This window comes from Balaenoptera ricei, chromosome 8 (assembly GCF_028023285.1).
Source record: "Balaenoptera ricei isolate mBalRic1 chromosome 8, mBalRic1.hap2, whole genome shotgun sequence".
NCBI classification, from domain to species: domain Eukaryota; kingdom Metazoa; phylum Chordata; class Mammalia; order Artiodactyla; family Balaenopteridae; genus Balaenoptera; species Balaenoptera ricei.
The window spans coordinates 101860916-101887447 of record NC_082646.1 but is presented as its reverse complement, the minus strand read 5'-3'; the positions used below and the strand labels follow the sequence as shown (position 1 = coordinate 101887447).

The following is a 26532-nucleotide window of genomic DNA, read 5'->3' as shown; positions in this document are numbered from 1 at the left end:
GGTGCAGCCCCCGGCTGGGCCTCTAGCGGCGGAGCTGGAACTAGAACCCGGATGGGCGGACCCCGGCCCCGCGCCCCCTCGCGCTCGCTGCCTGGTGCAGGGCGCCCCCTAGCGGGACGCCGGGATCCGGCAACGCCGCGCTCTCCCAGGCCCGCCTGGTCTCACGACAAAAGAGCTCAAGTTCCGGGGATCCGAGCCCACCGCCCCGGGGACCGGGCGGGTCCTCCCCGCGGTGGCCTCGCAGTCTCAGCCGAGGCGGTGGGGAGCAGGTCAACCCGGTCACCGCGGGTGGAACGGAAAGTGGGCGGGGCTCCCGGAGCTGGTGTCCCCGGGGCGGGGCGCGCGTAGTTCGCAGTCCGGTGCGCACTCTGGCTGGAGCCCGTCGGAGTTTTACACTCGGTCCCGAGATGACGGCGAGCAAGCGGGTGGCGAAGGTAACGGCGAGTAGGATGACCCCTTTGTCACGGTTCCGGTGACTTTCCATTCCGTCCTCCCTCCATCCCTCCTCCAGCTCTCCGAGCGCATTTGTTTGTCTGGGTACCAGGGCTGGCTGAATCCCTGCATCCCTCCCCCCTCCCCAGTGGAAGAGTGGGTCTACGAGAGGGGCCAGAGCTGGAGTGTGGGGAAGTGAGGACGTGTCGAGCGGGGGTGTCGCTGGCTCCCTGAGCTGTGCTGGGGATGGGGATGAGCCACCGCCCCCCAAATTGGTTTCAGTTTCATTTCTGTGCCAGAAACTCGTGATAACAATTACGTGCGTCTTAGGTGCGGGAAGGGTTGGTTCCTTGCAGTCTTTTTTGGAGCCAGGCGTTCTGTTGGGGGTGGTGGCAGGTGCCTTTTGAACAGAGATAACCAGGACAAGGTCCTTGCCTTGGAATAGCCCATGGCCCGCCCCATATTTTGGTACCCACGTTAGAGTCCCGAGAAGTATGCGATGCTGAGTGGGAGTTGAAAGCAACGTTCTCAGGGTATTCTCGGGAGGAAAAGATGCCACGGAGAACCTAGAAGGAGTCCTGGAGTAGGTGGCGTGTATTCATTAGTTCTACAAATGTTGTTGAATGCCTCCTATATGCTGGCTCCAGTTCTAGGAGATACGGAGGCAGAGATAAACAAACCTATCCTTGCTGAGCTTTCATTCCGATCAGGGACACAATTTGAAGTGAGGTCGGGAAGGATGGGGAGGGGGCGATTTTCCCCAGGAGGTGGGAAAACCCAAGGTGTTTGGAGGACTGGGACGTGGCTGGGACTGGAGATAGATGGGGAAGGTAGAGCGATCCTGGGTCGGACACCCCTCAGGCTCTGAGGCTCTCAGAAGTGCCCCTCCTATGTGCAGGCTTGAGGGGGGTGAAGAGGGGGTGCTACCCTCAGCCTCTGAGAAGAAAATGATCTGAGATTGGGGCACCCAGAGCAGGCTCAGCCCAGAAGGACTGAAATCTGGAGGTTTGCAGCAAAATAGGGCAGAGAGTCTTTCCAGCCAAGTGGGAAAGAGCTAGGAGCCAGTATTTATAGCACTGGCACCACTAAATGCCAGGTAGTTTACATTAGTTATTTCATCTCATTCTCACAGCAACCCTGTGAGATAAGTCCTATACCCCCATTTTACAGATGAGGAAGTTGAGGCTCAGAGAGAATAACTTGATTGTCCTGGGTCACCCAGTAGGGAGTGATGGGGCTGGGATTAGAGCCCAGGTTGGCAGCCTCTTTCAGTGGCTTCCCTACTTTCATTTCCTGTTCCTCGGAGTCAGATGATTTCCTAACAGGCCTCAGGAACGAACTTTGTGTCCTAGCTTGGGGTTTCAGCATCCCCAGGCTTTGGGAAAGTCTTGAGAGATCTCATATACAACCGGTAAAGTCCAAGTTCTTCCAGTTATAGTAAACTTGGGGAAAATGTCCATTCCAGAGCTTCTGTGTTCAACCTGGGGCTTCATTCTTGCTGAAGAGTCACAGATGATACTGGAACTAGGACTTGTAGTAGCAGATGCTTCTAGTTTGGGGTAAAAGATAAATGAGGGGTCATAGATTCTGGGCAGAAGGTGCAAGAAGCAGTTTGTTGGCATGAACAGAGTTGGAGTATGGAAAGATGAGAAACAGGAGATAAGGGTGTGTTTATATGTTGGGGGGCAGGGAAAGTTTAGATGGTGCACAGTGTGAAGGGACCTCTCCCCAGCTGTGGACTGGCTTTGGGGACCTTTCTCTCTGCCTTTGTTTATACCAGGGTTTCCCAACCTTGTCACTATTGACATCTTGGGCCGGATAATTTTCTGTAGCGTGTTTGCCAGCATCCCCGGCCTCTACCCACTAGATGTAGTAGCACTCCTCCGTTTGTGACAGCCAAAAATGGTCGTAGACATTGCCAAATGTCCCGGGGGCAAGTAGGTAAAGTAACCCCCCAGTTGAGAAGCACTGGTTTATACCATTTGGTGTTCCAGAAAAATATGACCTGCCCTTGAAAGTCTTTTTAAAAAAAATACTTTTATTTATTTATTATTTATTTTTATTTTTATTTTGGCTGCACCATGTGACTTACAGGATCTCTGTTCCCAACCAGGGATCGAACCCACGCCCTTGGCAGTGAAAGTGTGGAGTCCTAACCACCGGACTGCCCGGGAATTCCCTGAATGTCTTTTTATCTGTTGCTGTTGTTTTTTTTTTAAAGGTCTATTACAGTGGGGAGAGGCAGCATAGGGGTAGAGGGGTAAGAGGTACAAATCATTAGGTATAAAATAAGCCACAGGGATGTATTGTACAACATGAGGAATGTAGCCGATATTTTATAATAGCTATAAATGGATATAACCTTTAAAAATTGTGAATTACTATATTGTACACCTGTAACATAATATTGTACAGCAACTATACTTCAAATTTTAAAAATTTTTTTAAAAAGAAAAGGAAAAATATTTTTTAAAAAGTCTATTGTTCCACAGGATGGACCCCAAAATGGAGAGAGGGGTTCTTTGGTCTAATACGTTTGAGAAGTACTGCATGCTTGGGCTCATACCTTCGAGAATCACAACACACAGTAACGTATTAAAGCCTTTGGGAAGTCCTGTAGGAAAGAAGTCTGTTTAGCCTAGTGTTTCCCAGTGTACTTGACCTTGGAACCCTTTTCCCATAATAACTATGAATCTTGCATGGGACGCACCGTATACATTTGCTCTTACTGGGCCCTCTGCCTTGGTACCTCTCCAATTCTCTGCATGGTAGACCCTTATTCATCCCGCATGACCCAGCTCACAGTGTCACCCTGCGTGAAGCTTTCCTGCTCCCCTCTCCTCTCCGTCCCTATTATGTGTCCACATGTTATGCACATAATCACATCCGTGTTTCTTCCATTGCTCCAGTGAAGTTCTCGAGGGCTGGGCCATGTCTTAGTCAGGTGTCAATAGAGGGCGCTGTTGAGGAGAGGGCTGTTGGGGGAACTCAGTGACGTCCAGGTGACTGGGTCACCTTTCTGGGAAGGTGAGTCACTGCTTGTCCTCTTGTTTCTCTGCTTGGTGTGTAGAGTTCTCCTCTGCTATGGTCTGCCTGAGTCATTTCGCCTCCCCAGACCTGGTCTGGAGCATTTTGACAGGGGCAGGGTGCTGTCTTTGCTGCCCGTTCTGTCCTGAGCACTGTAAAGGCACGTCGTCATGCTGCGTGCTATGGAAGGGAGGGAGGACCTCGTGACTCTCTAGGAAGAGGACAAGAGGACAGACATTAAGTCCCTTGGTTTCAGGAGAAAAGGCTCCTAAGAGAGTTTACTCCCAAGTTGTAATATCTGGAAGCAGTCATGTGCGTGTTCCCTCCACCCGGTACCTACAGAGCTGGGGTGAGGCTGAAACTGGGTGATTCACTCCAAGCCCTGAGCACCGTGCCTGACACATACCAAGTGCTCAGCAAATGGGGGCTATGACTCTGCCAGCTTCCGTCCCCTGGGCGGTCCTGTTTGGGACTTGGACAGTGTGCTGTGGGGCAGGGGGAGGGGGCTGAAGTAGGGGAGACTAGGCCAGCTGCCCATGCTCTGTCCCCCTGCAGGAGCTGGAGGACCTTCAGAAGGGGCTCCCCAGGTACCTGCGGAACCTGTTCAGCGACGATGCCGACGTGCTGGTGTGGCACGCTCTCCTCCTGCCTGTGAGTATCCGCAGGACGTGGCCTGGGACTGGGGCCACTTAGGCCAGGAGTCTGGGCAGGGAGGGTTAGGACTGGGCGAGAATCTTCCCTGCCTTCGAATCCTGTTTTTCACTGGAGGTTGTCATTGGCAGAGGGGGTCTCTCTCTGGATTGATTGCTTCTGAGGTCCATGCCGACTGATGAAGAGGCTAAAAGCCTTTTGGATTTAGTAAGAGACCCCTTCTACCAAGCCCACCACGGAAGCTTCAGTAGACAAAGGGCATAAAAAAAAGAAAAAGAAAAAGAAGAAAAGATCTGTTGGGTCTTTGTCAAAGGATAGGGATAAAGTTCCTGTTTCCCACAGTGGGTAGAATTTGCTGCCTCAGACCTAAGATGTGTTTTGTTCTCTTTTAAAAATCGTATTTCAGAAAATTATTGTTACATATGACAGCACAGATAACTCATCTCTACTATTCTGCTTTTTCTCTGTTTATTATTAAAGATCATCTCGATAGAATCTCCCTTTGAAAGTAATATTCCAAAGGACCTATCAGAGTGCAAGATGTCTATTGTATCATCTAATTATTAGTGACCACAGATATTTCCTTTGAGAAGTTCATCTATATACCTTTGGATACTTGGAAATAAAAATGAAAACAATTGAGCTTTTTATTAGCTCTTTGGAATTTAATGGGAACAATTCATTTGATTATTTAGGATTTGGACTTCTTCCTGACAAGGCAATGGCTTGGGTTGTGCCATATTCTTTTTCTTTATTTTTTTATTTTTTATTTTTTAAAATTTATTTATTTATTTATTTTGGCTGCGCTGGATCTTAGTTGCGGCACGTGGGATCTTCATTGCGGTATGCAGGCTTCTTAGTTGCGGCATGCATGCGGGATCTAGTTCCCTGACCAGGAATCGAACCCAGACCCCCTGCATTGGGAGCGCAGAGTCTTACCCATTGGACCACCAGGGAAGTCCCTATGCCATCTTCTCTTTCAACTGACCTGTAGCCCAGAACAATGGAGAAAGGCTTGAGTCAGGACAACCCTTGACCCTCTGTCACGTCCTGTGGGCTGCTGGGTTGAAACAGTCCACCACACCTGCTCTGGGCTGGAAGAATAACAAAATGCTTTATTTAACTCAGGACTTCGGAAGAAGTAGGGCTTTCTCAGCTGACCCTAAGGTGCAGTGTGATGCCCTCTGTCTGGTCCAACTTCCTCATCTTTACAGATGAGGAAACTGAGCCCCAGAGCTGCTCAAAGCCACACAGCAAGCTCGAGGCGGAGCCAGGATGGGTTCCCAGGACCCAGGGCTCTCAGCTTCATGGCTCTGCCACCTCCTTCCTCTGATAAGACCCGGGCGGCCCAGCCTGCAACCCCTGCAGAAGGACACACAGACGCTCTCTCGTCCTTTTCTGAGGCCTCACCCGTGGCTTTGTGTCTACTTCCCAGGTCCCAAGCCTCTTCTTATTATCGAGAGCACGAAAGCTAAGGCATTTTCTTTATCTGCACAGCATTTGCCCCAGCTCTTATCTCAGACACACCCAAGACCCCTACGGCTTCCTTTCTGCCTTCTGCTAAGGAAGAGGAGCTCTCTTAAAACCTTGACTCTGCGCTTGCATACCTATGTCATTCTGACTGTCTTTGTCCTGTCTTCTCTCTCACGAAGGTTCTGAAAGGATTTGGAGCTTTGGAACCAGCCTGAAGGCCCCTGTGCTCTATGCTGGGGTCACCCAAGTCCCGAGGTTCCTCCCCACTAGGGTCGTAGAGCACTGCCCATGTGTGGAGAAGTCAAGTTGGCGGTGCTGAGTTCCCGTCCTAGCACTGCCACTGTGGCCCTGGGCAAGTTACTTATATACATTGAACTTGAGTTTCCTCATCTGGGAGTGGAGACGCTAATACTCGTGAGTTTTCCTAATACTCATCCTAATAGCTGACATGTACATAGTGCTTGCCGTGTGCCAGGCCCTCTTCTAAGCTCTTAACATAAATTAGCTCATTTAATTCCTACATAAACCCTATGAAGAAGTCTGTTATTTGTTCCGTATGGAAAAGCACAGAGAGGTTAAGTTACTTGCCTGAGGTTACACAGCTAGGAAGTGGCAGAGCCAAGAGTCACACTCAGGCAGAGTGGCTCCAAAGTCCACATAACCCCTACACTGTGCCGTATGGGCTAATGTGTGTGGAGCCCTTAGCATAGGGTGGCACAGAGTAGATGCCCGGGAAAGCCTTCTGGTTGCTGGAAGTCTAGAGGGTCTTCTACTGGCTCCTGGCAACTGGTCATTCCAGCTCTGAGTTCTTTTTTTTCTCTTTTAACATGGTAAAATACACATAACAATATGTACCATCCTCATCATTTTTTTTTTTTTAATTTTATTTATTTATTTATTTTTGGCTGTGTTGGCTCTTCGTTTCTGTGCGTGGGCTTTCTCTAGCTGCGGCGAGCGGAGGCCACTCTTCATCGCGGTGCGCGGGCCTCTCACTGTCGCGGCCTCTCTTGTTGTGGAGCACAGGCTCCAGACGCGCAGGCTCAGTAGTTGTGGCTCACGGGCCTAGTTGCTCCACGGCATGTGGGATCTTCCCAGACCAGGGCTCAAACCCACGTCCCCTGCATTGGCAGGCAGATTCTCCACCACTGCGCCACCAGGGAAGCCCCATCCTCATCATTTTTATGTTCTGAGTTCAATGACACTAAGTACACTCACATTATTGTGCAACGATCACCACCATCCATCTCTAGAACTTTTTCATCTTCCAGAACTGAAAGTGTGTGTCTATTAAACACTAACTCCCCATCCCTCCTTCCCTCCAGCATCTGGTAACCAATTTTCTATTTTATGTCTATGAATTTGACTATTCTAGGTACATCACGTAAGTGGAATCATACAATATTTGTTCTTTTTTTTTTTTTTTTTTTGGATCTAGCTTATTTCACTTAGCACAATGCCTTCAGAGTTTATTGGCGTTGCGGCCTGTCACCATTCACGATTCTTCCTAGGAGTGGAGCAGAGGATGCCTGGGACCCTGGGGTGGGGGCGGGGAGAGGGGGAAACCAGATTCAGGCCCTAGAAGGAAAATGAGCCGCCGTGCCTCGGCACAGAGCTTGATCCCTCTCTTGCACAGGAGAAACCGCCCTACAACCTCAAGGCCTTCAACCTGCGCATCAGCTTCCCTGAGGAGTATCCATTCAAGCCTCCGGCAGTGACGTTCACAACCAGGATCTACCATCCCAACGTGGACAGCAGCGGGCGGGTGTGCCTGCCCATCATCAGCAAGGAGAACTGGAGGCCTTTCACCAAGACCTGCCAAGGTGGGCCCGGGCCCTGCCTAGAGGGAGGGACCTGGACTGGATGGGGGTGGGAGTCATGGGACCGATGTTCAGTTAGAAAAGCCCAGAAGGAAGGAGATAAAAATTGTGAGTCTCAGCTGAGCCTGTCGTCAGATAGAAGGGATGCGTCCTGAGATCCTGGGCTGGCTGACCTGCTCCTGCCTCTGTTCTCATATCTGGGCAGGTGGGAAAGAGCAGCGTTGACTCTGGGTCAGGGGAGAGAGAAGCAGCTGGGCTCTAGAGGGAAGGGCTTGGGATAAGAAGGCCGCGTGCTCTATCTGGGGACCTTGGTGAAGTCTGTTCCTTTCCAGGGCTCAGTGCCCTAAATGACAGCTGAGGGGACTGGCCTAACAATGATAACATACATCACTTAATTAGGCACTTTGGCACTGTGCTAAGAGCTTCACATGCCTTTTTTTGGGGGGAGGGGGCTGTGTTTTGCAGCTTGTGAGATCTTAGTTCCCCGACCGGGGATTGAACCTGGACCCCCAGCCCAGTGGAAGCTCAGAAGCTCGGAGTCCTAACCACTGGTCTGCCAGGGAATTCCCACATGCCATTTTTTAAAAGTTCACTTTTTTTCTTTTTTTAAAACAAATTTATTTATTTATTTATTTTTGGCTGCGTTGGGTCTTCGTTGCTGTGCGCGGGCTTTCTCTAGTTGCGGCGAGTGGGGGCTACTCTTTGTTGTGGTGCATGGACTTCTCATTGCAGTGGCTTGTCTTGTGGCAGAGCGCGGGCTCTAGGCACGTGGGCTTCAGTAGTTGTGGCACGTGGGCTCCAGTAGTTGTGGCTCGCAGGCTCTAGAGCACAGGCTCAGTAGTTGTGGCGCACAGGCTTAGTTGCTCCGCAGCATGTGGGATCTTCCCGGACCAGGGATGGAACCTGTGTCCCCTGCATTGGCAGGCGGATTCTTAATCACTGCGCCACCAGGGAAGCCCCACTTTTTTTCTTTTTAAGATTTATTTATTATTCATTTATTTAATTTATTTTTGTCTGCATCGGCTCTTAGTTGCGGCTCATGGGATCTTTGTTGCAGCATGCGTGATCTTTCCTTGCAGTACGCGGGCTCTTTGTTGTGGTGGGCGGGCTCCTCTCTAGTTATGGCGTGCGGGTTTTCTCTTCTCTAGTTGTGGCACGTGGGTTCCAGAGCGCGTGGGCTGTGTAGTTCGCGGACACAGGCTCTCTAGTTGAGGTGTGCAATCTCAGTAGTTGTGGCGCACAAGCTCAGTAGTTGTGGCACGCAGGCTTAGTTGCCCCGTGGCATGTGGGATCTTAGTTCCCTGACCAGGGATCGAACTTGCATCCCCTGCATTGTAAGGCGGATTCTTTGCCACTGGACCGCCAGGGAAATCCCAGAAGTTCACTTCTTTATTTGAAGTATAGTTGATTTGCAATGTTGTGTTAGTTATACTTATGCACACGTGTTCAGTTATACTTATGAACTTATATTCTTTTTCATATTCTTTTCCATTATAGTTTATTACAAGATATTGAATATAGTTCCCTGTGCTATACAGTAGGACCTAGCTGTTTATCTGCTTTATATATAGTAATGTGTATATGTTAATCCCAAACTCCTAATTTATCCCTCCTCCCCCCCTTTTCCCCATGGTAACCATAAGATTGTTTTCTATGTCCCTAAGTCTGTCTCTGTTTTGTAAATAAGTTCATTTGTATCGTATTTTAGATTCCACATACAAGTGATATCATATATTTGTCTTTGTTTGACTTACATTACTTAGTACGATAATCTCCAGATCCATCCATGTTGCTGCAAATGGCATTATTTCATTCTTTTTTTATGGCTGAGTAATATTTCACTGTGTATATGTACCACATCTTCTTTATCCATTCATATGTCGATGGACATTCAGACTGCTTCCATGACCTGACTATTGTAAATAGTGCTGCTTTGAACATTGGGGTGCATGTATCTTTTTGAATTAGAGTTTTCTCTGGATATATGCCCAGGAGTAGGGTTGCAGGATCATATGGCAACTCTACTTTTAGTTTCTTAAGGAACCTCCATACTGTTCTCCATAGTGGCTGCACCAATTTACGTTCCCCGCCAACAGTGTAGGAGGCTTCCCTTTTCTCCACACCCCCTCCAGCATAAAAATTCACTTTTTTTTATTCCATATTATATTTTTGGTATCTATCCATTGATGACAAATTGAAATTATAATGGAGTCATCATAGTTCAGGCATACAAAAATGGAGTTGGGTGGCCACTGAGGACCTGGTCTGAGACATGTCTCTGCACCACTGAGAACTTGAACTTGAACTTTCTAACCCAAGGACACCAGCCATTTTTAACACACCAACTTCATTTAGTGCCCCCAGAAGCCCCCTGAAATAGTGCTCTCGTTAGCTCCGTTTAATAGATGAGGACGCTGAGGCGTACGAGAGGAGAAGCTCTTGCCTGAGCTGGCAGGTGGCAGAGCTGGGATTCGGAGCCTGCTTGGGTGACTCTGAAACAGCACCGTCCAGCAGAACTTTCTGCGGTGATGGAATCCTTCTGTAGCTGCCCTGTCCAATGCCATGGTCACTAGCCACGTGTAGCTTTCGAGCACTTGAAATGTGGCTGATGTGACTATGAGCTGCATTCCTAATTGTAGTGAATTTCCATTAATTTAAATTGAGGTAACTACGCATGGCCGGTGGCTACCATAGTGCGCACTATGGCTCCAGAGCCTATGGACGTAATCAGCGTGCGATCAATCCTGCCGCTGGACTAGCTCGGGAGTTCTTAACCCTGGAAACAAGAATCCTGGGGGTGGGGATGGGGAGGAGTGGTCCTTGGATGAGCTTCAGGAGGTCGGTGAAGCACTCTGAACCCAGAACCACACGTTTGTGTGTATGCATATGTGCACGTGCCTGGGGGGATGGGCCACTGCCTTCACCAGGTTTCCAAAGTCGCCCGTGAAAGATTTCCAGCCACGGGGCAGTAGTGGTTTCCAGTCTTGAGCCTCAGAATCTTTTTTCCCAAATAAAAGTTTTTTTGGAATCCTAATAACACAACAGAGAAAAGCAAAGTGTTTCTTCTTGAAAAGGGAATAGAACCCAGGAACCCTGTTTATCTCACCAGCCCCCATGATGGGTAGCTTCTGTGACACCGTGAAACATAGTTTGAAAAGCACTGATGTACCTGGTTATGGCTTTGGGCATCATCAGTGAATGTGGTAAGAGGCATTTCATTTGGTTGCAGAGTCATCCTAAGACGTGGAACCTCCTGGGGGGATCTCCCAAGGAGTGAGTGTGACGTTTCGGGGGATCTGGGATCTGGGCAGCCATCGCTTCCTTCCATCCTGATGTCCTGATCTGACCTCTCTCCCCAGTTTTGGAGGCCCTCAACGTGCTGGTGAATAAACCAGAGCTGGGGCAGCCCCTTCGCTTGGAGCTTGCTGACCAGCTGACACAGGACCCGGAGCTGTTCAACAGGAGGGCCGAAGAGTTCACCCTCCAGTTTGGAGTGGACCGGCCCTCCTAACTCTGCCTCTGACCCATCTCTGCACTGGATGCTTTCTGTGTGATGGACGGACACATGTCATGGGCTAGGGGCCAGAGCCCCTTTGTGGTCCATTTCTTGCTCATTTCTTCCAAGCTTTCCTCCTTAGATTGTTAGTCATTTGTGTGTGTGTGTGTGGGTGGGTGGGTGGGTGCATGTGCGTGTGTGTGCATGTGTGTGTGTGGGGGGCCGCAGTTATGTGTGTGGTACGTGGACCCACTGGCCTCAGGTGTGCTTTCCCCACTTCCTTTCTCTGCCCCAGGGCCAGGGGCATTTAGGTTTGCTGAGTCGCAGGCCAGCTCTCCAGTGCTCTGTGATGTGGGAATCGCAGGCCGGCTCGCAGGAAATGAGCCCAGCAGTCAACCAGAATCCCCTGAGGGCCCAGGCATCGGGGGTGCGGGGAGGACAGAGGGGCAGGGGGGGAGTATGGGAGGGAGGCAGGGCACAGGGAGGAGGGACTCCTACTTACAGTTGAGTGTTTTGTTGATTTAGTGATTGGAAACAGCCAGACCGCTGATAGACATGTATAGATTTAGGTGCAAAACCTTTTCTCTTCCACTGATGAATCATAAAGTGAAGAAACTAATCTCCACCCCAGAAATCTGACTACATGGGGTTTTTTTGTTGTTTTTTTTCTTTCAATTTTTTTTTTTTTTTGGCCACACAACCAGGGATCGAACCCACACCCCCTGCCGTGGAAGCGCAAGGTCTTAACCACTGGACCGCTGGGGAGGTCCCCTGACTACACGGTGTTTAAACCACTTGCTATCCCATTAGGTTGCTGGTTCCTGGGGACCAGGCTTTAGGCGGGGAGGTGTTCCCCCTCCAGCTTTCAGTCCACGGGAGCCACGGAGACCATGTGTTTGCCCAGCTATTAAAGTCACAGATGGACTGTGGAGTCCAACTGAGTGTTCACTGAGGGGACGGGTGGTTCATCGGGAGAAGAGGAGGCTGGGGATTTCGCTGCAGTCTAGTAGAAGGTGTGACCCTGCTTTCCATCAGCTGAGGGCTCGCTGGGCATGGAGCCTTGTGTGACCCCAAGCATTGTGGGGAAAGCTGGCCGTGAGGGACTAGACCACCCTTGGCCTGAGCGGTCGTCGACACATCCACAAGGATGACCTCCCCGTTTTTATAGATGAGACAACCAAGGCCCAGAGCGCTTCAGTGGGTTGCCAGGTCCACTCTGCTGATGAGGGCAGAGGCCACACCTCCAGCTGCAGTGCCAAGCTGGCTGGGTTTTGTTTTTGTGTTTTTCATCAACTGTTCTCATCAGCGCACATGCTCCAGATGGCTGATGAAGCCAGACAAGATGGTTAGCGGGAAATTATACTCAGCTCCAGGGTTCATCTCTAGTGAGCAGCAGAAAAGCAAAAACAAGCCAAAACTCTAGCCAGGGTTGGAGGGATTAACTTAGCACAAAGGAGGAGCTTTCTGGGTGCAGTGGTTCTAAGCTCCTAGAAGACTGCTGGCTTTTAAGAGACAGAATATGGGGTACCTTTGAGTCAAGGGAATCACTCCAGGCCCCACTAGCCTAGTTGGGGTGAGATTTGTAGAGAATCTTCTACTCTAGTCCCTGCCCTGGAATTCCCTAATCTGGGAGAAGTGTGGAAAAAGGGAAGAGAATTGGGAAAGTGCCACCCATGGCCGGAAATGTAAGATGTGTTGTTACTTTGGGCCATCACTTAAAGAACACTTATGTGACAGGACCTGGGCAAGGCTGTTTGTCCTTTTCATGATGTCATTTAACGCTCACAGCACCTGCATGATTTTGAGCTCCTATCATCCCCATGCAGATGGTAAACTGAAGCTCAGAGAGGTTCACTCACTGGCCCAGGGACACACAGCTGGTTAGTGGTAGGACCCAGCCCACTCTCCTTTCCCAAATGCCTTTCATGGTTGTTGAGAAAATCATGTCAGATGAGGAACCCTGGCGGCCGGGGTTTATTAATCCGAGTGAGAGATGTTGCTGGTGGGGTAGGGAGGGAGCACTAAGGGGCTAGACCGGATTTTACAAAAGAACTTTTCATGTAGTTAAGACTGGTGCCATCTGCCCTTGTCTGAGCCCCAGCACTGCTGCCACCATGAGCAGAAGTGAGCCTCTGGGCCACGGCTGGTCAGCTGGGCCCCCTGCCCGCCTCTGCCCACAGGGTTGGTCAGCCCCTCATTTCTTCCCTCATTTCTTCTTGGTCTTCACCAGTCCCTTCTGCACGAGGCTGCGGTACAGCTCCTGGATGTAGGTGTAGACGCACTTGGAGTCGGGCACTGCCAGCCGCACCATGTCATCCACCTCCAGCAGCTGGGCACAGTCGGCCAGTTCCCTGAGGGGCAGGATGGGGAGGGGTGAGGAGGGGTGGAGCAGAGAGCCAACGGTGAAGGATGCAGGGCCTCAGGGAACGGGTGGGGACAGCCCGGCAAGGATGAAGCCCACAGAACTGTGTGTGGCAGAGCTGGGAGGTCATCTAGGGCAACCATCCCATCGTACAGATGAGATAACTGAGGCCCAAGAGTCAAGACACAAACTCAGCGTGGTCTGATTCCTAAGCCCGTGTTTTCACTGCACTGTGTGCCTTCATGTAGGAGCGAGACCCTCTAGTTCTGCATTAGCCCACCCCTTCCACGTGCTCGTATACCTGTCCTCAGGGAGAGTTTAAAGGACAGACCCCCAACACTAGCCAGAGTGTTGGCTTGTAGCTGCAACATCTCCAGCTTCATCCAGTTTCCGTGTATTTATCGAGGGGTACTATGTGCTAGGTACTCTTCCAGGGAATTCAGCACTGAACAAAATAAAAATTCCCCACTCTCATGTCACTGACATTCTCACCACAGTAGACTAGACAGACAGTAATCAAACAGAAATCGATGGTACGTCAGATGATGAGAGGTGCTGTGGAGAAAAATAAGGCAGGGAAGGGGGACAGGGTACGTTTCTGTGTTGAAGGGGAATTTTTTTTTTAATATGTTAGTGATGGCTTAATTTTTAAATTTTTCATCTATTTATTTATTTATTTTGTGCCAGCGCCTCGCGGCTTGTGGGGTTGTAGTTCCCCGACCAGGGATTGAACGGGCACTTGGCAGTGAAAACACGGAGTCCTAACCACTGGACCACCAGGGAATTCTCCAAGGAGAATTTTAATAAGGACCCCAGGAAAGTTCTCTTAAAGAGAGTAAATTGGGGATGTCCCTGGTGGTCCAGTGGTTAAGACTGCGCTTCCAGTGCAGGAGGCACAGGTTCAGTCCCTGGTCGTGGAACTAAGATCCCACGTGCCGCAGAGCAACTAAGCCCGTGCACCACAACTACTGAAGCCCACGCGCCTAGAGCCTGTGCTCCGCATCAAGAGAAGCCACCGCAGTGAGAGGCCCGTGCACCGCAACAAAGAGTAGCCCCCGCTCGCCACAACTAGACAAAGCCCGCGCATAGCAACGAAGACCCAACACAGTCAAAAATAAAAAAGACAAATTTATAAAAAAAAATTTAAAAAGAGTAAATCAGGTACATATCTGCGGGAAGAGGATTCCAGGCAGAGGAAACAGCATGTGCAAAGGTCCTGAGGCACGAGTGCTTAATGTGTTTGAGCAACTGCATGGAACTTAGCAGCAAGTCCTCTTTTTCTAACTTCCCAGCTACTCCTGGCTTTGCTAAAGCTGATCATCTGATCTAACCACTCTTGGGACCTTGCCACCATGTGCCAGGAGCTTTATCAAGTGCTTCCTCCCCCACCTTTTTTTTTTTTTTTGGTTGCACCACACAGCTTACAGGATCTTAGTTCCCCAACCAGAGATTGAACCCGGGCCCTGGCAGTGAAAGCGTGGAATCCTAACCACTAGGCCACCAGGGGGCTCCCAAGTGCTTTCCCTTGAATGGTCTCATTTACTCCACTCTGTGTTCAACCGGCAGAAGAGGAACTGGAGACTCAGAGCATTTTGGTGATTTGCCCAACGTCAAAGTGAGTGACACATCTGGGACTCCACCGCAGGCCTGCCTGATGCCTCTGGCATCCCTGCCCTGTAGCCGGGTCTCAGCAGTCCCAGCCTGCCAAACCGCCATGGGTGCTGGCAGTAGGAGAAACCAGGGTCCCAGCGGAAATCCTCTTAGAGCTGAGACAGCTGGGCCGAAACCCAAGCCAGGCTGGCCTGGGAGTGGGAGGGCGGAGCACAGACTGGAGGATTTCGAAGAATGGGACAAGCTCCCTGCTACCAGTGCAGTGCTCTTGGCTCCTGGGTGTGGGTCGGGGTGCTGTTCCCATGCAGGAGAGGCAAAAGCTTCATTCCCACTGGGCCTGGGGAATGGGGTCGGGCTCCCTGAGCAGCCGATCAAGCCACCTGGGGGCCCCAGCATTGACTGTTCCATGGGAATCAGAGGCAAGTTCTAGAAGGGAGCCAGCTGCGGCAGGGGCCCCCTTACTTTGCACACTTAATCTGCACACCAGGCCCTAAAAGAGGTTAAGTCAGCTGCCGAGGGTCAAAGAGCTAGGAAGGGGGACTTCCTTGGAGGTCCAGTGGTTGGGAATCTGAGCTTCCACTGCAGGGGGCACGGGTTTGAACTCTGGTCATCACTGGTCAGGAAACTAAGATCCCGCATGCCTCATGGCGTAGCCAAAAAAAAAAAAAAAAAAAAAGAGCTAGGAAGGAGGAGGCACCTCCACCTCTTTTTTTCTGCACCCTCCATCCCCACGCATCCCCTGCACATCCTTCCCTTTTCACTGCTGCCTGATGCCTCCTCTCAGCCTGTCGCCACCACCTGATTATTCCTTCTGCCTTTCTGTGGCTCTGCAGGCTTGGAGCCAAGGCAAGGCAGCTGCAGGAGGACAATGACCCGGCCCCACAGGCCGGGGACACCTGGTCAGGGCCGAGCCACGTGCCCTTCTGATGTTCACCGAGAGCTCTCAGCCCCGACTAGGAGCTTCACTTTCCAATCCTGGTTCATCACCATTAAAGGTGCTTCTGAGCCCAGAGCAGGACTGGTGCTCCCGACGCCCTCAGCCCCCCACCCCAGGGCACTCCCCCCATCCCTTGGCAGGATGAACTGGAAGGGATCTTCTCTAGCATCAAGTCTGGTGGATTTCAAACAGCATCCTTGGTGCCCTAGGGCCCTATAGACATGCTTCAGGGACCATCTTGGGAAGCAGGGTTGGGCGCTGAGCTGGAGTGCTGCAGGAACCCCTCCCAACCTAAAAAGGCCTCCCTAAAATCTGTTTAATATGTTGGGCATTCATTTAATATTTTGCTTGAGGAATGTGTCAGGGGGGAAACAAACATATGAAAAGCACAGATCAATATCAGCCATGTCGTTTTGCCGATGGGGACACGCAGGCCCAGAAAGGGGAAGATTGCTGCCCGGGCGTCCCTGCAGGCTGGTGGCCAGGCCTGGGCTAGACCAGAGGGCTCAGCCTCCTGGACCAAGGTGCTGCCGACACCCCCAGTGACTTATTCCCCGCCCCCGGGCTTTAGAAACGCACTGGGCGGGAAATGCATTCCCGGGCCTCAGAGCTGTCTGCATGGACTACACCCTATGCATAGTCCTGTCTCTACCAGGCGGCTCAGAAGCGCCCCCCAGGTGGGAAAGGACGGGTGCTCCAGGCGTGAGCTCCTTGGGAGCCCCAAGGCCATCAGGTCATGTCTCTCCGGTGGGTGGAGATGGAGGCCTTTGGCTGAGTCTGGTGTCGGTGCTTTGGTGGTGGGAGTGCCTCCTCCTCCCCCGCCACCTGGCAGCCATGTCTTGGTCTCTTAGGTTCTTCCTTGGGCCACACTGCTCCTCACACCCCTCCTGCCTGTCTAGTTCACCCCTGTCTCCATCCCTCCACCACCCCGGCACCCAGCTGTGTGAACCCCAGCAATAAATCCCCTCCAGGTCCCACACTGAATAATAATTATCATAACAACTGTGATATCATTCGTTATAACACAGGAGCTAAGATTTTTTTTTTTTGAAATGTTTGCCATGGATTAGGCACTGTTTATAGGGACTTTACTTAATTATTTACTTAATTCTCACCATAGCCCTGCCAAAGAGGAAATGTCATGCCCATTTTAAAGAACAGAATATGGAGGCTCAGAGAGGTGAAGGAGCCTGTCCAAGATCACACAGCTAACAAATGGCAGAGTCAGAATTTGGCCCTAAATCTCAGCAACCACCCTGTCTGCCCCTCCTCTACCCCTTACCCTGCCTGCATTTTCTTCACGGCACCTGTTCCCTCACATTATATTTCACACGTATGTGTGTTTATGATCTGTCTCTCCCTTTAGAATGTGAGTCATAGGCACGCAGGGATTTTGCAAGTATCACCCACTGCTATGTCCTAAAACAGTTCCCAGCAATCAAAAAATATCTGTTGGGGACTTCCCTCGTGGTCCAGTGGTAAAGAGTCTGCCTTCCAATGCAGGGGACGGGGGTTCAATCCCTGGTCAGGGGACTAAGATCCCACAGGCCGCGGGGCAACTAAGTCCACGCACCACAACTCCTGAGCTCGCGCGCCTCAACTAGAGAGCCCACGTGCCACAACTAGAGAAGAGAAAACCTGCATGCACAACTAGAGAGAAGCCCACGCGCTGCAACAAAAGATCCCGCATACCTCAGTGAAGATCCCGCATGCCGCAACTAAGACCCGATGCAGCCAAAAATAAATTAAATAAATAAATAAATAAAAAATAAATCTTAAAAAAATATCTGTTGAATTCATGAATGCGTGGTGACAGCCTCTACCTGACCACCGCACTATCCGACCCCTGTGAATCCGGCACTCGATTCTGTGTAGGTGCCCCGAGCTCCCACCCACCTCTGCTTCCCCTGGCATGGCTTACTCGGCTGTGGAGAAGGCCAGGGAGAAGTTGTGCCGGCGCTTGGCGGGGTCCAGCGCAGCATAGTCAAAGGCATCGGGGAAGAACTTGTGGATGAGGGCGCAGAAGGCCATGCCACTGCTCCAACTTGAGGAGAAGTTCTGGATGTCCACGTGCTGCGGGCAAGCGGGGCCCAGAGGCTTCGGTGAGCCTCAGCCAGAGGACCCGGACTTTGCCCCCTCCGGACCTCCCACCCTCTGGGCTTTGCACCACACAGACCCTCCCAGCACTGCTGCCCTGGGGAAGGGTCCCTCGCCCCACCATGCACCTCGTAGCTCCTCGTCATGGCCCGGCACCACTCCAGGAGCATGTTCTTAACGCCGCCGACGGCTGCCCCCGCGGCCTTGGTGTTCCGGAACAGGGCCGTGGGGCCCGAGGCTGCCCTGTGCACGAGGGACAGAGAAGGTCAGGCCAGAGAGGTGGGAGGGTCCCACCAGGGAGGAGCCCCAGCCCCAGATGTCAGTCCTCCTGCCTGGGCTTGGCCTGTTCCTATTGCCCCTCAGGACCCCCCCCGCCCCCGACCCTCCAACCAACCCAGGCCCACCAGCTCCTTGCCCGCATCTTACCCCCCAAACTTGTCTACGATGGCTTTGCGGTTCTGGGCACGGGGCCCCCGGGGCCGGGCAGGAGCTGACACCCTGCGTTCTGGTGCCTTCTCTTTCTTCTTCTCCTGGGAGGGAGGGGGCTCCGTGGGACTCTGGGACACATCGCTGGGTGAAGAGTCACTGCATGGAAACGTTTGGAGAAGGGTGAGAGGGGCTGGGACCAGCCACTGTGGGGAGGAGGGAGGAGGCTGGCTGAGTGTGGTGCCTGCAGTCTCAGGAGGCATACGAAGTTGTGGTCCCCACTCTCGCACACGTTTCCTCTGGGCCCAGCACTGGCAAGAGCTGAGAAGGAATGCTGAGGCTCAGTGGTCTGGTGCATGTGTGGGCAGAACGAGGGCACATCTGAGGTCTGACCTGAGTTTGAATCCTGCCTTTGCCTCTTATTTGCTGTGTGATCTTGGGACTGTCATGTCACTCCTCTGAGCCTCAGCTTCCTCATCTGTAAAATGGGGCAAGAATAGCTACCTGACAGGGTGGTTCTAAGGCCTGCATGGGAGGGGGAATGTAGACCACGCTCCACGAACGTTCAACCGGGTACCTTTCCCTAAGAAGGTGACACGGAGGTGAATTTCAGCTCGAAATAAAGGAAGACTCTTCTAATGACGAAAGTTGTGCCCTGGCAAGAGTAAGGCTCTCATGTTATCCAGCACCAGCCAGGCACCAGGAGCTGGGCTGAGTGCTTTATACACAGATGTCGTTTGAGCCTCACAAAAATCCTATGAGGTAGGTACCGTGGCTGTGCCCACTTCACAGGGGAGGAAAGGGGCAGTGATGGGGCCAAGGCCACACAGCTGGTAAGTGGCAGAGTCATTGTTCAAAACCAGGCTTTCTGCTCACTCGCTTACGGGTGAGGCCGACACCACGGAGGCTTCAGCAGCGAGTGAGAGACGGACCAGATATGCTCCACTGCCCCTTCGCTCCCGCACTCCGGCTCCTTTTGTCTCCTAGGCTCTGCCCTGGGCTAGGGGGCTGAAAACCATAATTCCTGGCATATCTTGAGACCAGCACTGGGGAGGCCCAGGCCCAGGGGATGGCAGCCTTTAAAGGAAGCAAGTGGCAGCAGGGGTTGGAGCTGGGGCTCCAGAGTTTGACATTACCTGGCTGAAGGACTGGTCTCTCCGGAAGCTGCGGTGTCTGGACCCAGCCCGTCTAGGGGAAAGGAACGGGAGGGAGGGAAGCTGGGGTGACCCATGGTGCGCTGCCCGCATGCTCCCTCAGGGAGGCCCCTGCAGCGTCCGTGGGCTCCTGGGCTCTCGCTCACCTGGGCTGAGGCCGTTGCCCTCCTCCGTGGGGCTCTCGGGCCATTCCTCGGCGGAGCTGGGAAGCACTCCTGCCCCTTCCTCTGACTCTTCCTCCACACCCTGGTCCTGTTCTTCATCAGGACAGCCTGGCTCCTGGAATGGACATGAGCTGTGTGGGCTCGCACCTGCCTGAGGCTCTGGAGGGCTTCAGAAAGATCTGGAAGGCAGCCTGGGGCCACAGTGCTGCATCCCCCACCCCAGGCTCTTGATATCAGTGGGTGGAAGACTGGATTGTCCCAAAGGACTAAAGCAGGGGAGGGGCTTGCTTGGGGGCGGGGTGGGCAGGGGACTCTGGAACGTTGCGGGGCCTCCTCCCTCCTCTCCTCTTTCTCACTCACCACCTCCTCCTTCACCTCCTCCTTCACCACCTCCTTCTGTGGTTCAGGCTTGGCCTCATCTTCCACGGCAGTCTTCTTCTGAGAGTCTGACTTGGTCTCTGGAGCACTGGCTTTCTCCTGGGCTTCAGCCTTGGGCTCCTCCGTCTTGTCGCTCTCCTCCTGAGAGGCCACTGTGGCCTCCTCCTTCCCAGCAGCCTCAGTGGCTCTAGCCTTGGCCTCCTGCTTCCCAGCAGTCTCCCTGCCTCCAGCCATGGCCTCCTCCTTCCCTTTGGCCTCCCTGCCTCCAGCCTTGGTCTCCTCTTTCCCAGCAGCCTCCCTGCCTCCAGCCATGGCCTCCTCCTTCCCTTCAGCCTCCCTGCCTCCAGCCATGGCCTCCTCCTTCCCATCAGCCTCACTGCCTCCAGCCATGGCCTCCTCCTTCCCTTTGGCCTCCCTGCCTCCAGCCATGGCCTCCTCCTTCCCATTGGCCTCACTGCCTCCAGCCTTGGCCTCCTCCTTCCCAGCAGCCTCCCTGCCTCCAGCCATGGCCTCCTCCTTCCCTTCGGCCTCCCTGCCTCCAGCCTTGGCCTCCTCCTTCCCATCAGCCTCCCTGCCTCCAGCCTTGGCCTCCTCCTTCCCAGCAGCCTCCCTGCCTCCAGCCTTGGCCTCCTCCTTCCCAGCAGCCTCCCTGCCTCCAGCCTTGGCCTCCTCCTTCCCAGCAGCCTCCCTGCCTCCAGCCTTGGCCTCCTCCTTCCCAGCAGCCTCCCTGCCTCCAGCCTTGGCCTCCTCCTTCCCAGCAGCCTCCCTGCCTCCAGCCATGGCCTCCTCCTTCCCAGCAGCCTCCCTGCCTCCAGCCATGGCCTCCTCCTTCCCTTTGGCCTCCCTGCCTCCAGCCTTGGCCTCCTCCTTCCCAGCAGCCTCCCTGCCTCCAGCCTTGTCTTCCTGCTCCCCAGCAGCCTGTGCCTCATCACTCACATTGGCTTTCTCCCTAGATCCAGGCTTGGCCTCTTTCTCATCAGCCTTCTGGTTCTCAGAGGCCAACGTGGTCTCCTCTTTTCCCTCAGCCTCCTTGGGTTCAGAGTTGGTCTCTTCCTTCCTCTCAGCCATCTCCTGAGGAGCCACGGTGGTCTCTTGCTTCCCACTGTCCTCCTTTTGAAGTTCAGCCTCCCCTTTGGATTCCCCCTGGAATTCCGCTGAAATGCTGTCCTCAGCTGGTGCCCTCTCCTGCTTTCCTGCCCCATCTGGAGGCCCCTCTGTGATGGTCCTCTCAGCTGGGCCTGTGGCCTCCTCCTCAGCAGAGGCTCTGCCTCCCACTGTCTCTGGGACCTCCGTGGCTGGGGACACAGGGGTCCCGTCCTCAGAGGGCTTCCCTTCCTTCTTCTCCATCTCTGAAAAGAGAAAACAAGCAGGCCTGGTCATGCCCCCTTTCTGCCGCTGAAGGCCCTGGAGTCTGGAGACCTGCAATTCAGTCCTGGGTCCCCCACTGCTCAGACATGTGACACAAGTATCCACTTTCCCTTTGGTTAAATGAAGGGGTAGAGCACCACATCCCCAAAATTGGGGTGTTGGGCCAGCCACGTTTACTTGATGTTGGATGATGTTCACCTAAAGGCCCCCTGCAGGTTGTGACTTGGGCTTTAAGGAACACTGGGTTCCATAATGCCTTTTCAATGATTTGACCTCCTTTTGAATAAGTCAGTGAGGTGGTTATAATCTGACACTAGCCTCCTAGACCCCCATGGAGCAGTTGCTATTCTCCCCTTTTGATGGAGATAGCTGCCCTCATGCTCAGAGCCCAAAGCAGACAGAAGTCTCTAGATAGAACTTAATAATACTGTTTTTTGTTTTGTTTTGAGTATTTATTTTATTTACTTATTTTGGCTGCGCCGGGTCTTCGTTGAGGCATGTGGGATCTTTAAGTTGCGGCATGCATGCGGGATCTAGTTCCCTGACCAAGGATTGAACCCAGGCCCCCTGCCTTGGAAGCTCGGAGTCTTACCCAATGGACCACCAGGGAAGTCCCTAATAATACTGTTTTGATTCCATTGTATTTATTTTTACAGTTACTTTCTGTTTCTGGTCAGTAATATCGAGTTTCCATTTCCAATAGTGATATAAAATTTCTTTTATAAATACATTTATTGAAGTAAAGTAAGTTAATTCAAAGGAAGACCTTCAGGAAAGCAGAATACAGGATACAAAATACCTAAATCATGGAGGTGGTGTTAAAATGCCTGAAATTTGGGAAACCCTGGGCCAGCTTGGTCTCTGGGTCTCTGCCAGCACTGCCAGCCTGTGTGTGTGGTTCTCTGAAGAGCTGGGCCTGGGCATGGAAGAGTTTCTTTTGGTGAAGAACAGAAAATACTCTCCCTAACTAACCTCTGCAGGGAAATCTGATCCTCCAACTTTATCATGAGGTTTCCTATTCAAGTACTGTATATACAGTCAGCCTTCTTTTTCTGTGGGTTCTGTGGATTCAACCAACCTTGGATGGAAAAAATTTGAAGAAAAAATTCCAGAAAATTCCAAAATGCAAACTTGAATTTGCTGCCACTTCAACTATTTACAGAGCATTTACATTGTTATTAACAACTGTTTACATAACATTTTCATTGTACTGGGTATTATAAGTAATCTAGAGATGATTTAAAGTATTAGAGAGGATTGTAAGGTTATATGCAAATACAACATTTCATATGAGGGACTGGAGCATCCGCAGATTTTCGTATCTGCAAGGGAAGCTGGGACTAATCCCCCACAGACATTAAGGGATGATTGTACCGTCCGATCTACAAAAACAGCTGGGGGTGGGGGTGGACAGGGCCAGCTCCTTCAGCTTCTGCCCTTCTTGGGGGGGGGGGTCTGTTTACAGAGAAAATAATCCCCAAATAACGTTCAGGGCATGACTCAGGCAGTAAAAGAAGTAGACACTCCTTGTCACTGGCTAAAAATACCTCCTGCCCTCTGCAGGGCCATCGTTCTGGATACAGTACCCAGGGTACCTGAGTAATTGGGACAGAGGCAAGAAGACAGGCATATGAGGGACAGGGCTCTGTTTCTGCCACCCATTCAGGTCTTACTGCCCCCAGATCGAAGTCCTGGTGTCCCTGGATTTGGTCTCCCACCGTTTCCTAGGAAGTAGGCTGGGATTTTCAAAGATGCTCATGCTGCCCTCCAATTCCACCCCTCCCACCAGAGCCCCTTCATGGTTCAGCAGCTCCGGGAATCTATTAAAGTTAGAGGGAAACAAATGAGCCTGGGGGATGGAACGCACATCTGCAGGGAGCTGGGAGCATGCCTTGAACCCCATCTCCTGGTCTGAGACCTGAGCAAGTCTCTTTGCCTCTCTGGAGAGAGCCTCGGTTTCCAATACAATGACAGGATTGGTCTAGATCAGGTTTGCAAACTGTGTTCTGTGGAAAACTAGGGTCTCCTAAGACCGTATTAAGGGCTGCGGTGGTGGGGGAGGTGTTCTTTGGCTAAGGTTGTTCCAGAAACAGCTTACTCTTGACCCTTTTAGAGTCTTACAACTTCATTAGCACTTAAATAGATTCCAGATACCCCATGGTAAAGGAACCTTAATTTTGCTTAGCTCTATTTAACTTGCTTTTCTCCAAACCTATGTGGCCATGGATTTTTTTTTCTTGCTTCGTTTTCTTTTTGCTTTATTTTCCCTGAGGTGCATCTATTGCCCTCTTGAGCGATGCCACCTTTAGCAGAAGAAACTATGGCAAGTGCCGGTCTAAATGATCCACACAACCCGTCCCTGCCTTGCACTCTTGTTTGGAAGGTGGTAGGAAGCAGTGGTGAAAATCATTGATTCTGGAGCTTCCTATGATGGGATCCCAGCTCTCACTTCTTCTCCCACTGTGACCTTGAGCAAGCTACTTACCTTCCCTGTATTTTGATTTCTGGAGATAAAAATAGGTCTCACCTCATAGGGACAGTGGAGGGTTAAGGAAGCCAATGCATAGAAAGTATTTTGGGGTGTGCCTGGCATGGAAGGAGCACTCAGTATACATCAGCTTGTATGGTGTAGGCTGGCCTCTGTCCAGCCCTGTGCCACATTAAGGTCCTGACTCAGCCATGAGGGCATTTAGTTGGTAAAAGACAAGGCAAAAAGAACTGAACACCAATGAGATGATAAGCCCTTTTTATTTGTTTATTAAAAAATTTTTTTTGGCTGCGCCGTGCAGCACGTGGGATCTTAGTTCCCCGACCCGGGATCGAACCCGTGCCCCCTGCATTGGGAGTGCGGAGTCTTAACCACTGGACCACCAGGGAAGTTCCGATAAGCCCTTTTTATATCTCAAAATGTGGGAGTAATTGGCTAAGACATAGCTGAGTGCTGCAGCCATCTTACCCTTCATCTACATGCTACACACTTAGCATAGTGGAGGGGAAGGGCAGGTGTATACACACACATACACACACATACACACCCCTCAGCCATCCTGTGTGTGCATCACCTCAGCTTTCCACCCTCCAGGCTTGTCATAAATAGCCAAGGAGTGAAGAAACTCAGAATACTGAGACGCCCGGATAATACCACCCACCCCAGCATTAATTCCATAGCAGTTTACAGCTTGCGCTGCGGTCCCCTGCTTTACCTTCCTAGTTCCTCACTCTAACCCTTCAGAATAAGTGTTACTGGCCCCATTTTACAGAGTAGGAATTTGAGGCTTGGGGAGTTGAAGCCCCTTGACTAAAGTCATAGGACAGTTAAATGGCCCACCTGTACCTAGAACCCAGGTCTCCTGACAACCAGTCCAGAGCATGTGCCAGAGACACTGCCCCCGCCAGCTCCTCAGCCAGTGTCCCTTCAAAGGCTCCAGCCCAGGATGAGGGGCACCCCACTGGTGGGGAGGGCAGTCAGATATGGCGGAAGAGGTCAGCTCTCTCTTCCAAGTGCATGGCAGACCTTCCTCTCCACTTTCCTCCCTCGTTCCTTCCCCAGGAAGGAGGAAGGAAAGATTCATTCCACCCCTGTTTTGTGTCCACTGCAGACAGCTCCCCTCTCTCTCTTCCTGTTTTTCTCAGCAGACTGGAAGGAAAAGTACCCAGGAGCCCGAGTTCCAAGCCCCACATGGTACAGACAACGTTTGATGGTTCAGCTAACACCTCCACGACTCACTGCTCCCCAGTCTGTCTTCCAGTGGCCCCAAAGCTTTTACCATCCCTCACCTCAGCGGGGACATCCCTTGGAGATGCCACTCTCAACTGCTTAGAGACTCTGCCTCCCACCCCAACTGGACTGGTAAGTCTCCCAAGGCCCTCTCTACCCGTCAGGTCCATATGGATGGCCACCTGCAGGCTGCTCGGCGGGTGACCTCAAGTTGCCCAGCACCGCAGGGCTGAGCCCCCGAGCTCTGGCATTGAAAAAGAGTGGACATAGTGGTGGAGAGACTTAGGAAGGAGCCTGGATTTCTCCAACGGTGGGGCCCTGCTTGGAGGCTCCTCGGGCCCTTGGAAGATGGGAGAGGAGTTGGCAGATGGAGGGGGTGCCTAGAAAGGGGCCCAGGGCTTCTCCTACCTGTAGGGCCTCTCCCTGGGGGCTTGGAGCTGTCTCCTTCCTCCAGCTGAGCGACCGCACTCCCGGGCTGTCTTTAAGCCCCTGCGGTTTCTAGCCCCCAGCTCTTCAGTCCCCGTTCCCCCTCCCCCTCCCCACCCCCCCCCCCCGCCCCCGCAAGATCCTGGGGCTGCAGACGAGCATTGTTTACTGTCCTGTTGGTACAACACTCTCCCCTGAACTGGAAGGCTCGGATTTCCCATGGGGATCTGACAGGTGGCACCTTTCAATCACAGCCAGTGCCTCCCGCCTGACGCCGGGCAGCATCCGTCCTGCGCTCATCTCCCTTCCCGATGTATTCGCCTGGCCCTGGCGACTCCCCAAACCATCTGCAGGCCCGTTTGGAGCATGGTCACCAGCTGTCTGGTCTCCCCTGCCCATCCAGAGCCCAGGCTAGGCCTCCTCTGCGTCCCCCCCAACACGGTCCTTTAAATAGTCCCTTTTACCCTTCCTCAGACTAAAGCAGCTGCGGAAGGGTGGGCTAAGGAGGGGTGAACGGGACAGCTGCCGAGGTGGCGATGTCTCTCAGGGCTCCCACTGGACGGGGAGCGGTTGGGGAGAGAGAGAAGAGTGATGGCCCAAGCTGATGGATCGCTGCGCTGAGAGTCTAGGAAATACAAAGCCGAGTTCTATTTGGAGCTGAGGTGATGGGTACACAGGAGGCTCTGAACAGATTTTTGTGCTGAATCGAGATTTTGCTCAGAAAGACGAAACACCTTTACCTTCTGTAGGTGTCCTGTGATCTAAGAAAGGTACTACTTCTGGAGAATGTGTGAGGGGCTTGTGACTTGCAAGCTTGTGACCCCCCCCCAGCCCCTCCCCCTCCCCACCGCTTCAGCAACACTGGCTCCTTCGTATTCCTCCGATGAGTCGATTCCTTTCCATACTCAGGGCTGTAAACCGTTCTGCTTCTGCTGTTTGCAAGGCTGGTCCTTTCTCATTCTTCTGCTCTCAGCTCAAATTTCATTTCCGCAGAG

General features: G+C 52.2%; 2 protein-coding genes across 5 annotated transcripts; one reads left to right on the top strand and one right to left on the bottom strand.

Moving 5' to 3' along the window:
• The first annotated feature begins 319 nt into the window (after window positions 1-319).
• On the top strand, window positions 320-11067 carry UBE2L6 (ubiquitin conjugating enzyme E2 L6). Of its 3 annotated transcripts, XM_059931625.1 has the most exons (5): window positions 362-434; window positions 2925-3024; window positions 4015-4110; window positions 7217-7403; window positions 10760-11067. In XM_059931625.1, exons 2-5 carry the CDS (start codon window positions 2926-2928, stop codon window positions 10909-10911), a joined length of 534 nt encoding a protein of 177 aa, XP_059787608.1. In that variant the 5' UTR covers window positions 362-434; window position 2925; the 3' UTR covers window positions 10912-11067. The 3 variants fall into 3 exon arrangements, with proteins under 3 accessions (XP_059787610.1, XP_059787608.1, XP_059787609.1); XM_059931627.1 differs by lacking the exon at window positions 2925-3024 and having other exon boundaries at window positions 320-434; XM_059931626.1 differs by lacking the exons at window positions 362-434; window positions 2925-3024; window positions 4015-4110 and adding an exon at window positions 5557-5997.
• On the bottom strand, window positions 8088-25633 carry SMTNL1 (smoothelin like 1). 2 transcript variants are annotated; one of them, XM_059931623.1, is made up of 8 exons: window positions 25520-25633; window positions 20008-21374; window positions 19630-19762; window positions 19466-19517; window positions 18330-18488; window positions 18032-18146; window positions 17728-17879; window positions 8088-8312 (listed from the first exon to the last, which is right to left on the bottom strand). In XM_059931623.1, the coding sequence occupies exons 2-8, from the start codon at window positions 21370-21372 to the stop codon at window positions 8222-8224; spliced, it is 2067 nt and encodes a 688-aa protein (XP_059787606.1). In that variant the 5' UTR covers window positions 21373-21374; window positions 25520-25633; the 3' UTR covers window positions 8088-8221. The 2 variants fall into 2 exon arrangements, with proteins under 2 accessions (XP_059787606.1, XP_059787605.1); XM_059931622.1 differs by lacking the exon at window positions 8088-8312 and adding an exon at window positions 12843-13247 and having other exon boundaries at window positions 25520-25631.
• Between the last annotated feature and the right edge of the window lie 899 nt (window positions 25634-26532).